Genomic DNA, 10,847 nt, shown 5'->3' with positions numbered 1-10,847 from the left:
GGTGATAAGCCACGAACACGGCATCGACCCAACCGGGACCTACCATGGGGACAGCGACCTGCAGCTGGAGCGGATCAACGTGTATTACAACAATCTCTCAGGTTTAACTTAGCTTCTTTTGCTAAGCATTCTTAGCTACACGGTTAGATCAGATAATTTGTGAGACCGAAGGTAATACAATACTTTGACGGCAAACCCCCCATAAGCTCTGTGTTTATCCAGCAGAGGGCCTTCAACCTCCGTTTGTTAAATTCAACGGTTACTATGGATCAGTTTCGCTAACAAAGTCTACCACAACTTTTCCGCTTCAGTTATTCACCTTACTTGAAATCAGACAATTAATACATAAAAAGGTTAGCATTTCATTGTGAAAAGATAGTAATGGGGTRAACAACATTTGACTGCATAATGTAAATTTATAATAAAGCACAAAGTCAGTATTAAATGATTAATATAAATTTTGTTTAGACCTTTTCCRCGTATTTTTGTTTCTCAGGCGGCAAGTATGTTCCTCGTGCAGTTCTGGTGGACCTGGAGCCTGGCACTATGGACTCTGTGAGGTCTGGTCCTTTCGGTCAGGTGTTCAGACCTGACAACTTTGTCTTTGGTGAGCATTTTAGTTTGAAAAATAGCAGTTTTACACATTTACGTACGCTACAACATCTTAACTTTTGTGTGTCACAGGCCAGAGTGGAGCTGGTAATAACTGGGCTAAAGGCCACTACACTGAGGGAGCTGAGCTGGTGGACTCTGTTCTGGATGTGGTGAGAAAAGAGGCCGAGAGCTGCGACTGCCTCCAGGGCTTCCAGCTCACGCACTCTCTGGGAGGAGGCACAGGTTCTGGCATGGGTACGCTCCTCATCAGKAAGATCCGAGAGGAGTACCCGGATCGCATCATGAGCACTTTCAGTGTTGTGCGCTCACCTAAGGTTCGTATAATTCATTCAAATATGTTCAGATGAAATGTTTGTCCCTTTTCCTGCTAACCCTGTTCCATCTTCCTTTGTTCCTCTTCCAGGTGTCAGACACGGTGGTGGAGCCCTACAACGCCACGCTCTCTGTCCACCAGCTGGTGGAGAACACAGATGAGACCTTCTGCATCGACAACGAGGCCCTGTATGACATCTGCTTCCGTACTCTGAAACTCACCACACCCACCTACGGTGACCTCAACCACCTGGTCTCAGCCACCATGAGCGGGGTGACCACCTGCCTGCGCTTCCCTGGCCAGCTGAACGCCGATCTGAGGAAACTGGCTGTCAACATGGTGCCCTTCCCCAGGCTGCACTTCTTCATGCCAGGCTTTGCCCCCCTGACCAGCCGGGGCAGTCAGCAGTACCGGTACTGGAACACAACCGAGTTATTTTAACCGTGAAACCACAATTTGGGTTTTTGTTCAAACTAAAACTGACTTTTTGTTTTGTTTTCCTCCACCCTCAGGGCTCTGACGGTTCCTGAGCTCACCATGCAGATGTTCGATGCCAAGAACATGATGGCAGCGTGTGACCCGCGCCACGGGCGCTACCTCACAGTCGCCGCCATCTTCAGAGGACGCATGTCCATGAAGGAAGTGGACGAGCAGATGCTGAACGTGCAGAACAAGAACAGCAGCTACTTCGTGGAGTGGATCCCCAACAACGTCAAGACGGCCATTCAGGAGCTGTTCAGGCGCATCTCAGAGCAGTTCACCGCCATGTTCCGTCGCAAAGCCTTCCTCCACTGGTGAGTAAAACACACAGAGCAGGTCTGTGTGCTGGTGCTGGTCTGTTCTGACAGCTCTGTTCCTGTGACAGGTACACTGGTGAAGGTATGGATGAGATGGAGTTCACCGAGGCTGAGAGCAACATGAACGACCTGGTGTCAGAGTATCAGCAGTACCAGGACGCCACCGCTGAGGAAGAGGGAGAGTTTGAGGAGGAAGGTGAAGAGGACGTGGCCTAAACACCCACAGTGATTTATTTCAGGCTTTAAACCTGATCAGCAATAATCAGTTCAGTTTAAACAATATATATAATATAGTGTTCAGTAAATGTTCCTTTCTAGAGTTTAATAAAGCTTTTTGACCTGGTGCTACAGCTGGTCTCATGTTTTTTTTTTCTAAGCTGTATGTTTTTGTGGTTTACTATTCTGAATCTGAAATTCAGTTTTACAAACTCAACGGGATGAAACAGGAAATATCAGATTATTTGAATTATAGATAAAAACTTTCTGCTCTTTATTTGCATACAACAGAGATTCAACTGAACAATATGTGAACTGTATTTTACATCGACATAACCAAATGAGTTAAAATCCGAACCAAAATTAAAAATCGTTCTGTAATGTTGGTGTCGAACATCAGAAAAATGATCTGAAGGAGGCTGAAAATCAGGATTTTTACACTTTAATGTATTTTGATGTACTGATGTTTTGAACCCACTTTCTTCCCAAACCATTTTATTAACACTTAATGGCAACAATAGCTGCTTTTGTTTTGGGCAGTTTTCTTTTCAATAAGATAAGAGTTGAATTCATACAGAAAAGCTCAAATGTGGAGAAATAAATCTCCCATCATAAGGAATGACTAAAACMHGTTAAGGACATTTTCTGTTRGAATACAGATGATTTTAGAGTTAAAAAGCTTTGTTTTTTGTCTGCTGCTTGATCAGATTCTTCCATGTGCCTCAAACTAAAAAATAAACGAAAAAGATGAAGGTACTGACGATGAACAGGAAAGAAATACAGACAAGTGAGGATTTAAAAAAAATGTCAAAATAAGAGGCACAGCATTTTCTCCAATATGTTAAATTTCCCTTAAAATGGTAAAAACTCATATCTCTTTCTTTCTGAGGGCTTTTTGTAACATTTTATCAGCTGAATCAAAGGTTTCCAAATAGAAAATGCATCATGGGAAATAAAAACAGTTGTAAAMCTGCAGTGTTGATTCTTGTGACGCGGCCTCCCCCAAAACAAGGTTGAAATGTGAATACGCTGTTCAAAATGTCCTGATGTATCTCAGTAATCCAGGTAGAAAAAATTCTAAAAGAAAAGTAGTAGAACTTATTGATGCACCTCTTCAGATAAGCAAAAAAGATAAACAACCTTTAAATACCTGCATCAATTAACCTTTGACAGTTCTGTTCTTTATCTGTTCACTGATCTGCAGTGAAACYATTTCTGGAAAAGTTTTTAACTTGTACAACCTGCTAAAACAGACCTGTCAAACTGTAGTGACGTTTTAACAGTGACATGTTTAAACAGAACATTTAAGGCAGAGGTTCTCAAACTGGGGACCCAGGACCCTGCGAGAGGTATCTTGGGGGTCCTCAAACGTTTTTACTAAAATGTTAATTTGGTTTTTATTTTTAAAATGCATGGAGAACAATGAACTAATAAAACAAACAAACTTAATATAAAAATATATATTCTCATGGCATTTAGGGGTTGAAATTACAATATATTATCTTTTAAAACAGTATAAGGTTTATGAGGGGGGTCCCCAAACCCGAATGGCTTGAGAACCCCTGATTTAAGGCATGATTCAAATAGTGTCTAACCAATGATAATCTGTAAATATTCAGCCACACAAAAGTTGTTTGAAAAGGAATTGAAGTTTTTATTTTTTGTTTCTTGATTATTATTGCTTTAATTAGTTTTGGAAAAAAAGGGGCAGATATTTCTTCTTCTGCCTTCTTTCATTTCAAGTGTGATTTTTTTTGTGTATGAAATTTTTATTTTTAAATGAAATGAATAAATGAATTTTAAAAAGTTAAAAGCACACAAAATATTACTTTGATACAAGCTAGATTTTATTAGAAGTTTTGTTTAACCTTTGAAGTATCCAGTTCTACAAAATAAGCACGTGGTCCTGGTCAAACATTAGAAAAGTTTTAGTAAAKACAAAAAAAAAATAGATAGTATGTATGTACCCTTTCTGGACTACACAGCAGCCAGTCAGAATTACATTGTAATGGAATGCAGTTCAGGGGTCAGTTAACCTAGTTTTCACTTCGTCAACTTTTAAAAATCATCATTTGGTAGTTAACACACACAAAAATAACAATAAATCACCTTTTAGGTCAGCAACATTTAAGATGAGTGTGCAGCAGAGTCATGAAAACAAGGGAAAGAAAACTTCAAAATCAACAAAATTGATTCATTAAAAAAAATTAAAAGAAATCTTATGTGATTCATTAGCAATATTTCAGTTTTTGTACTCAAGAGCTGAATCCCTTAAGAGAAAAGCTGAAATTTTGTGATTTATGCTAAAAASTTAAACAATCTGAACTGGGAATTTGATGCAGAACAGGTCCTTTGTCTCTTCATCTCGCAGTTCCCACTCCACAACCAGCTTTATCTAGAAAAGCAGAAGAGAAGGGGGAGAATTGTATCATTTCACGTGACAGAGAAACTGAAAAAAAAAAAGCCGCCTCGAGTTGTCCCACATCTGTTCTAAAAAGCAGAAACGGACGAACCACAAAACAGCCTTTGCTAATGATCCCACAGACACTTTTAGGCTAACTGAGAATATACACTTACAGGACAATTGAAGTAAATGTATTTACAAATCTAGTACCAGTCAGTCAGGTTTAGTCATGCAGACTGAACAGCAGAACCACTTACTGCGGGGTACTCAGACTTCACAGGTAGCGTGGCCACATAATGATACATCTGCTGCTTCTGGATGGGACACTGGATTCCCGACTTGCAGCCATCTTCCACAGGAATGGGGAAAGGGATTGGGATGGCGGCGACAATACCGTGAACCACAGCTGTGCTCTTCGGGGTATCCACCACTGAAAGACGAAACACGAGAGAGACGATCAGGGACTTTAAAAAGGGACAGGTGTTTTGGTAAGAAACCCTTTATAATGGCAGACGAAAGCCAGCTCACCACTGCTGAAAGTCACATTGACTGTGTAGGAATCTCCTCTCTGAAGATGGCATGGCTGAGTGGGACAAGGGTTAATATCCACTTGTATCACTTTGCCAGAGACAGAACCTGGAAAACAAGTAGGTTTTAATTTTACAAATGTACACATTCAAATTGTGGGAAATCATATTTGGATAGGCCCCTTTAACTGTAATTAAATCAGAAACGTCAGATCAATGATGTCTTCAAAATGGAACTGTGTAAAAACAATTGATCTAATAATCATTAACTATCACGATTAGATTTGTCACATTCCAGCTCATTAAAGTAATTTCTGGTCAATGGGGTCTGATGAAAGAATAAAAAGGCTTAAAAAATAGTTTAAGGGAACGCGTTCGAGTCACGTGACTTTGCTCAAATTTTCTTGTAAACGTCAATAAAAAAACGTTAGTCTTTAAAATTAAGTACTTTCATCCTTACAGTTTTTAATAGTCGTTTCTAAGGCAACTTAACCAAGATATATAAGKGGTCAAAATTAAATATAAAACTTACCACAATCAACAAATTTCACTTGATCCGCACAGGTGAGTCCCATCAGGCAGAACAAAACCAGGATACCGAACCGGCTGTCCATGTTTCTGAGTGTGTATTGTCCTATGACAAAAGTAAAGCCTAAATTAYAACAACAGCTGACTAAAGGGAATAAAATGGAGAGAGATTTCAGAAGTTGCAAAATAACAAGTGTCGCACTCACTCCGCCTAAARTTAGCACCACTACACTTAATGTTTCTGCTATTGACAACACAAACACGACGGCTACTTCACATTTACTGGAGTACTACGAGGTATAAAACTCTAAAGTAACAAGACTCTAAAGCAACAAGACGTACCTTAATCAAGATTTCCTCTTACGACTAAAATAAAAAACTCATCATCGTCACGCGATTTTAAGCCACGCCCCCACCACTTCCGCCTCATCAATTTCGCGGTTTTAAAACGTCAACAAAGTCTTCAGTACTGCCCTCTACTGGACAGAACTGTGAACTTCAACTTGCGCCAGGAGTAAAATGTGGTCAAATACACTTTGTGTCAAATAAAATTTTATTTATTGCTTTTTGCAGTTGTCGGCAATTCTTTCAGTCACCAAGCATCCAAATAATTTAAGCGAATACGAAAATCGTTTTTTTGTGATATTACTGACAGCTTCCCACTCATTTTTTGACCCAGATTTTCTACCTAAACTTTCAATCTCTATTTTGTTGAAATATTTGTTTTTCTTATATGTGTTCGCTGCTCAAAACTTTGCCTCATTGAGTATTATAATGGCAAGATTAAAAGTGAAGCATCTTCACGTCACGTACAGTGGGGCGGGTCTAACGAATATATTCTAAACTGACAGATGTCTAAACGAATCAAATTGCCGTATTACCAAAAAAAGGCGTGTCTTTTTACAAACAGATAATTTAGCCAATCAGCGCGTACATTTGTGGTTAAAAGGCGTGTCTACGGTCACTTTGTTTTGAAGATGTCTGTGGTTAAAGGAGCTTTAATAACGGCGTGCTGGTCCAAAATATTAATTTCGAGGTAATATTATTGTTCTCGTATACTTTACACCATGTCGGTTTTCTTTTAACAAAATGGYTATTTGTAAATAACGTGCGTAGATAGTTTTTACCAAATCGTGTTTTGTAACAGGCTAACACGTCGTTAGCTCAGCTGCTAATGTCGTCACGGGTTCTGGTTCTCATGAAAACATTGTCATATTTCTTAGGACATGTGCTCATTTGAAGAAGCACAATGTGACTGAACAGTTCCACCGTCTTCCTCAAAACACCCAACCCCTTTACATAGCGGGGCTTCGGGGATTGAGCAGCGCCTCGGTCCAGGAGAAGACCGGGGGGTCGAGTCCATCTGAGAATAACAAAATACACCTGACAGAGTCATGTGTGAAGGTGAGCAGATACTCTGAATTATTGGTACTGCTGCAGCTATTCCTATATAACTACGATTACTATAGTTATTTACTAAATCTTTAAAAACAAACAAGTTTCTGCCCAACTAAAATATAGTATTTTTAAAGGATGTCTTTCATTTTATTGTTTAAAATAAATTTAAAAGATAGATTTTGACTCTAACGTCTTTTATCTGCTCGTGTTTTGAAGTTTTATGAGTAATTAGGATTGAAATGTTATTTGTCAAAAGATTTCAAACAGCTTAACAAGTCAATAATAAAATAAAAATGCACGGTATTATCATTTTTATCATCTGTTGGTAGAAAAAGGCTTCATCTGAAATGTTCTTTCGATCCAGAGACTGTCAGAAATCATGGAGAAAGGCGAGTACCTGAGAATACAGGTGGAGGGAGGAGGCTGCTCTGGGTTCCAGTACAAGTTTTCTGTCGACCGTAACAGAAATGAGGACGACAGGTAAACTTCGTGATTGTTTTCCCCCCAGATGAGGTTGTGTCCTTTCTGTGTAYTAGTCCTCCCCTGAATCTGCTCTCTGCTGTCAGAGTGTTTGAGCAGGGAGGAGTGGGCGTTATCGTGGACCAGGACAGCCTGGAGTTTGTGAAAGGAGCCACTGTGGACTTCAGTCAGGAGCTGATCCGCTCCACCTTCCAGGTGCTGAAGAACCCTCAGGCTGATCATGGCTGCTCCTGTGGAAGCTCTTTTTCTGTGAAATTATGACCCATACTTAGATTCTTCAGTATACGAGATGCTTTAATACAAATAATTATCATATATTCAGAAAGGCAAATCTTTTTCATCAACAAGATACAAAAGAGTCTTTGCCATGTTAAAGCAACGGCATTAGGTCATTCAGATATTTGTCTGTTTTTGATTTATAACTCACTGCTTCACTCAGACCTGCCAGTGAAAATGATTGAAATTCATAAATGTAAGATTTGCACTACAAAAAATGATTTCATAAAAACAAAACACCAACAACACCATGTTTTAGTTTGTTAAATAAAAAGCTTCACTGCCACAGAACCCCTCCAGTTCCTCCACAGATGTAGTTTTGTCATGGCAGTATGACATTGTCATGTTTTTCTTTATGTAAATAAAAATTAAAAATATTTTATTGTCACCAAAACCAAACCTTAAGCTGCAGCTCTGACACTGTTAATCACACTTTATTTGACTCAAATATTACTGCTGCTAATGTTCTATAAATGGACAGATTGCATGTTTTTTGTTTAGAATAATGTGATTTGTTGAATTCTTGTGACACATTAACAGATGCCCATCTGTTAATGTGTCGTATTTAATGGTGTTTGTTCCTACATCTAATGTTCTAGAAAAGCACAGTGGAGGTTATATCCAGGAAGGTCTATTTGCCACAGAATTATTAAATTTACCCAACTGGTGACTCAAATTGTTAATTATTTAGAAASATCTTTTTTGTTTTTGTGAGTGAAAATGGGTTGAAGTGAATGATCAACAAATGTATTGAATTATCTGAGGACTACCTTATTGCATGTACTAACGAGACAATAATCAGCTGAACTTTGATTTGGTTCCAACTAAACAAAGACTCAGCTGAAGTGTCTGAGCACTCAGTGTTTTCTTTACATGTAAAATATGTATATATGCTAAAATTGTAGCATGGTTACAACTTTTTAAGTTATATTGCTTCAAAGAGAAATATAAAAGATAAATTAAGATAATCAATGTTGTCCTTTCAGTCTTGTACACACACACGCACACCAAAATTAATATAGTGAGGGAAAAACTTTTCAAAATTAGAGATATTCAGTATTTACAGCAAAACGCAATGTGATTATGTGCTGAATGTTGCTGAAGAAGCTTAAACTGAGCTGAAAGCCTAAAGCAGAAAATGCTAGTTAAAAGTAGCAAAACACTGAAAGCTAAAATGTTAGTAAAAGGCTAGAAAACAAAGCGAAAAGTAGCAAAACACTAAAATTTGCAAATGCTATTAAAGATAGTAAAATTTTACCTAAACGTAGAAAAGTGCTAGTGAAAACTTAAAACATTAGTAAAGGACAAGCTAAAAGTTGCAAAACAATGGCAATTAGCAAACGCTAATCAAGGTACCAAAAAGTAGCAAAATGCTAAATAAAATCAACAAAATAATAAAATAGCTAAAAGTAGCAAAAATAGCAAAACACTAACTACAAGTAGCAAATTGAAAGTAAAAAGAGTTAATAAAAGTAGCAAGATGCCAAGTAAAACTAGAAAAAAATATTAGCTAACAGTTTTAATATACTAAAAGCTAATATTAACAACAAAAAAAAACAGCAAGTTTGTTGCAAAACATTAGCATTAGAAGTAGCATTAACAGCACTCATTCATGAGAGGATAAGTCCAAATTTTAATGCTTATAACTTTTTTATTAAAGTGGTTTAAGAAACACTTCACAAAAATATACAAAAAGAATATCTACAAATGATATGTACACTGATAAAATGTAAATCAAAAATATGCAGCAACATTTGTTTAGTTGTTAGTCTTAAATACAAGGAAATTGTTTTGCACGTTTTTTTTTCGTTACTCTGATAAACATTCCTTTTTGCAATATATTTTATCACACAAAACATTACTGTTACTATTGAGAAAAGTCACACCATTCATAATTATGAAAATGCAACAATTATATAGCAGCACACAGAAAAAAGTGACCCGAAGAATCGCAACAGTGCATTGAAAGATCAAAATACAGATGTTTTTTTCTTTTTTTCTTCCTTTTTTATTATGATTATTATTATTTTTGAGGAATTTGGTTTTGAACAGATTGTCTTCCAGTAAGCCATGCACGCTTGTTACCCACAAACAAATCCTTTAAATATGCACGAGGGGAGGTCTGAGGTCAACCAGTCAACAACACAACCACGAAACTCATAAATGGAACCAGCGGGAAGGGAGGGAGGGTGGCAACACAGTGACCAGGTCAGGTGTACAGTGCATAGTATGCTTTGGCATGCTGACATCCAGAACATAACAGTGGATGTTACATTCAGGAGGAAGGCCACAGGATTTGGAATTAACAGTAAAAATAAAATAAATGACCACAGTGATCCAAAAAGTAGAACAAATGATACAAAAAGAACCCTCACAGACACTTGGATTAAGGCTAATTCAGTTTGCTACATGTTTAAAAAAAAGATGGCATTGTCAGTAACATAGGCCTGCCCAGTGGCAAAATGTACACAGATAAGCTCATTTTTAATAAATAATTCACCACTTAATGATATGGACATATTAGGTTCTTTTTTTCTCTAATGTAACAGATGAGAGTATCACCTGTTTTTTAAAAACAGGACTGAGACTTAAATGAGTTTTGCACATATGCATGCACCAAGGTTTGAGGCAGTAATCACCACTTTTAACTCGTCGTCAAGCTGCCAGGTCTTTACTCCTCCTTTTTCTCCGTGGAGCCCTGTCAGGAGACGCTCCCTTGAGGCAGGGTGGTGGTCCAGGTCAAGAGTTTTTAATGTGGGGTGTGGACGCACCTCCACACAAAGAGGCTGGGGAGGTGACACAAGAGGGAGGCATAAATTAGTGCGATGGCGTCGTATCGTTTGTAAAGTTTGATGGCTCGTTCGCACGAATTGTACCTTCTGTCATCCCCTCCGGCGCTGACAACAAAGTGATCTCCGTTTGTGAAGCGAATGTTCATCAAGTGAGCAGAATGGCCCAGGAAGCGTTTGTGTTTGGCCTGAAAACAGATCAGAGTCTCTTTTTTTAACTGAATGCTGGTTGACACTGATGACATGTTAAAGAAAGAACTGCTAAAGTTAAAACAAATAAAACAGAAGCTGAAACCAGTTGTTATGGCAATATTTATTTAACAAAGACAGAAATACGTGGTCCAAGAATGAAGGTACTCCGTGAGATGATCAGCTGAGTTTTATTGCAACAACAGGAAACACAGAGAACAACCTGTACTGTCTCTGTGCCTCTGCCTTTCTCTGTCACTCCACTCCCCACTGTCCGCTGTTGAACACTGTTGATGCAGTTGAGAGGCCTCATAT

General features: G+C 38.3%; 4 protein-coding genes across 6 annotated transcripts in view; 2 read left to right on the top strand and 2 right to left on the bottom strand.

Moving 5' to 3' along the window:
* On the top strand, nt 1–1,987 carry LOC106520685 (tubulin beta-4B chain; the record flags this gene model as incomplete). Its single annotated transcript, XM_014012906.1, is given in 6 exon segments — nt 1–101; nt 497–607; nt 685–929; nt 1,019–1,341; nt 1,441–1,722; nt 1,794–1,987. Coding segments are annotated over 6 exon segments (1,210 nt in total), but the record flags the coding sequence as incomplete, so codon positions are not given.
* A 1,779-nt stretch (nt 1,988–3,766) lies between these two features.
* On the bottom strand, nt 3,767–5,836 carry LOC106520665 (epididymal secretory protein E1). 3 transcript variants are annotated; one of them, XM_014012878.1, is made up of 5 exons: nt 5,743–5,836; nt 5,405–5,506; nt 4,874–4,981; nt 4,603–4,775; nt 3,767–4,336 (listed from the first exon to the last, which is right to left on the bottom strand). In XM_014012878.1, the coding sequence occupies exons 2-5, from the start codon at nt 5,484–5,486 to the stop codon at nt 4,253–4,255; spliced, it is 447 nt and encodes a 148-aa protein (XP_013868332.1). In that variant the 5' UTR covers nt 5,487–5,506; nt 5,743–5,836; the 3' UTR covers nt 3,767–4,252. The 3 variants fall into 3 exon arrangements, with proteins under 3 accessions (XP_013868332.1, XP_013868340.1, XP_013868348.1); XM_014012886.1 differs by lacking the exon at nt 5,743–5,836 and adding an exon at nt 5,607–5,713; XM_014012894.1 differs by lacking the exon at nt 5,743–5,836 and having other exon boundaries at nt 5,405–5,682.
* A 494-nt stretch (nt 5,837–6,330) lies between these two features.
* Nucleotides 6,331–8,522, top strand: isca2 (iron-sulfur cluster assembly 2). Its single transcript, XM_014012867.1, has 4 exons — nt 6,331–6,436; nt 6,624–6,804; nt 7,163–7,278; nt 7,365–8,522. Exons 1-4 carry the CDS (start codon nt 6,378–6,380, stop codon nt 7,537–7,539), a joined length of 531 nt encoding a protein of 176 aa, XP_013868321.1. The 5' UTR covers nt 6,331–6,377; the 3' UTR covers nt 7,540–8,522.
* Nucleotides 8,523–9,185: 663 nt separating this feature from the next.
* Nucleotides 9,186–10,847, bottom strand: part of eml5 (EMAP like 5) — a 43,637-nt gene continuing 41,975 nt past the window's right edge. The window contains exons 43-44 of the mRNA XM_014012849.1: nt 10,431–10,531; nt 9,186–10,340 (exon numbers count right to left, since the gene is read on the bottom strand). Of these exons, the coding sequence (XP_013868303.1) occupies nt 10,304–10,340; nt 10,431–10,531 (138 nt within the window). The 3' untranslated portion in view covers nt 9,186–10,303. The remainder of the gene's footprint in view (nt 10,341–10,430; nt 10,532–10,847) is intronic.

Source organism: Austrofundulus limnaeus, unplaced genomic scaffold (assembly GCF_001266775.1).
Source record: "Austrofundulus limnaeus strain Quisiro unplaced genomic scaffold, Austrofundulus_limnaeus-1.0 Scaffold2, whole genome shotgun sequence".
Classification (NCBI taxonomy): domain Eukaryota; kingdom Metazoa; phylum Chordata; class Actinopteri; order Cyprinodontiformes; family Rivulidae; genus Austrofundulus; species Austrofundulus limnaeus.
Note: the sequence above shows the minus strand (reverse complement) of the source record. Positions and strands in the feature narration are given on the sequence as shown.

What these genes read in the sequence shown, in the direction of transcription:
- LOC106520665 (XM_014012878.1), bottom strand. Translation starts at nt 5,486, where the DNA reads ATGGACAGCCGGTTCGGTATCCTGGTTTTGTTCTGCCTGATGGGACTC. An exon ending in CAATGTGACTTTCAGCAGTG is followed by an intron (nt 4,776 to 4,873) that starts GTGAGCTGGCTT and finishes TTCGTCTTTCAG; the next exon opens with TGGTGGATACCCCGAAGAGC. An exon ending in TGAAGTCTGAGTACCCCGCA is followed by an intron (nt 4,337 to 4,602) that starts GTAAGTGGTTCT and finishes CTGCTTTTCTAG; the next exon opens with ATAAAGCTGGTTGTGGAGTG.
- isca2 (XM_014012867.1), top strand. Translation starts at nt 6,378, where the DNA reads ATGTCTGTGGTTAAAGGAGCTTTAATAACGGCGTGCTGGTCCAAAATA. An exon ending in TGACAGAGTCATGTGTGAAG is followed by an intron (nt 6,805 to 7,162) that starts GTGAGCAGATAC and finishes CTTTCGATCCAG; the next exon opens with AGACTGTCAGAAATCATGGA. An exon ending in AACAGAAATGAGGACGACAG is followed by an intron (nt 7,279 to 7,364) that starts GTAAACTTCGTG and finishes CTCTGCTGTCAG; the next exon opens with AGTGTTTGAGCAGGGAGGAG.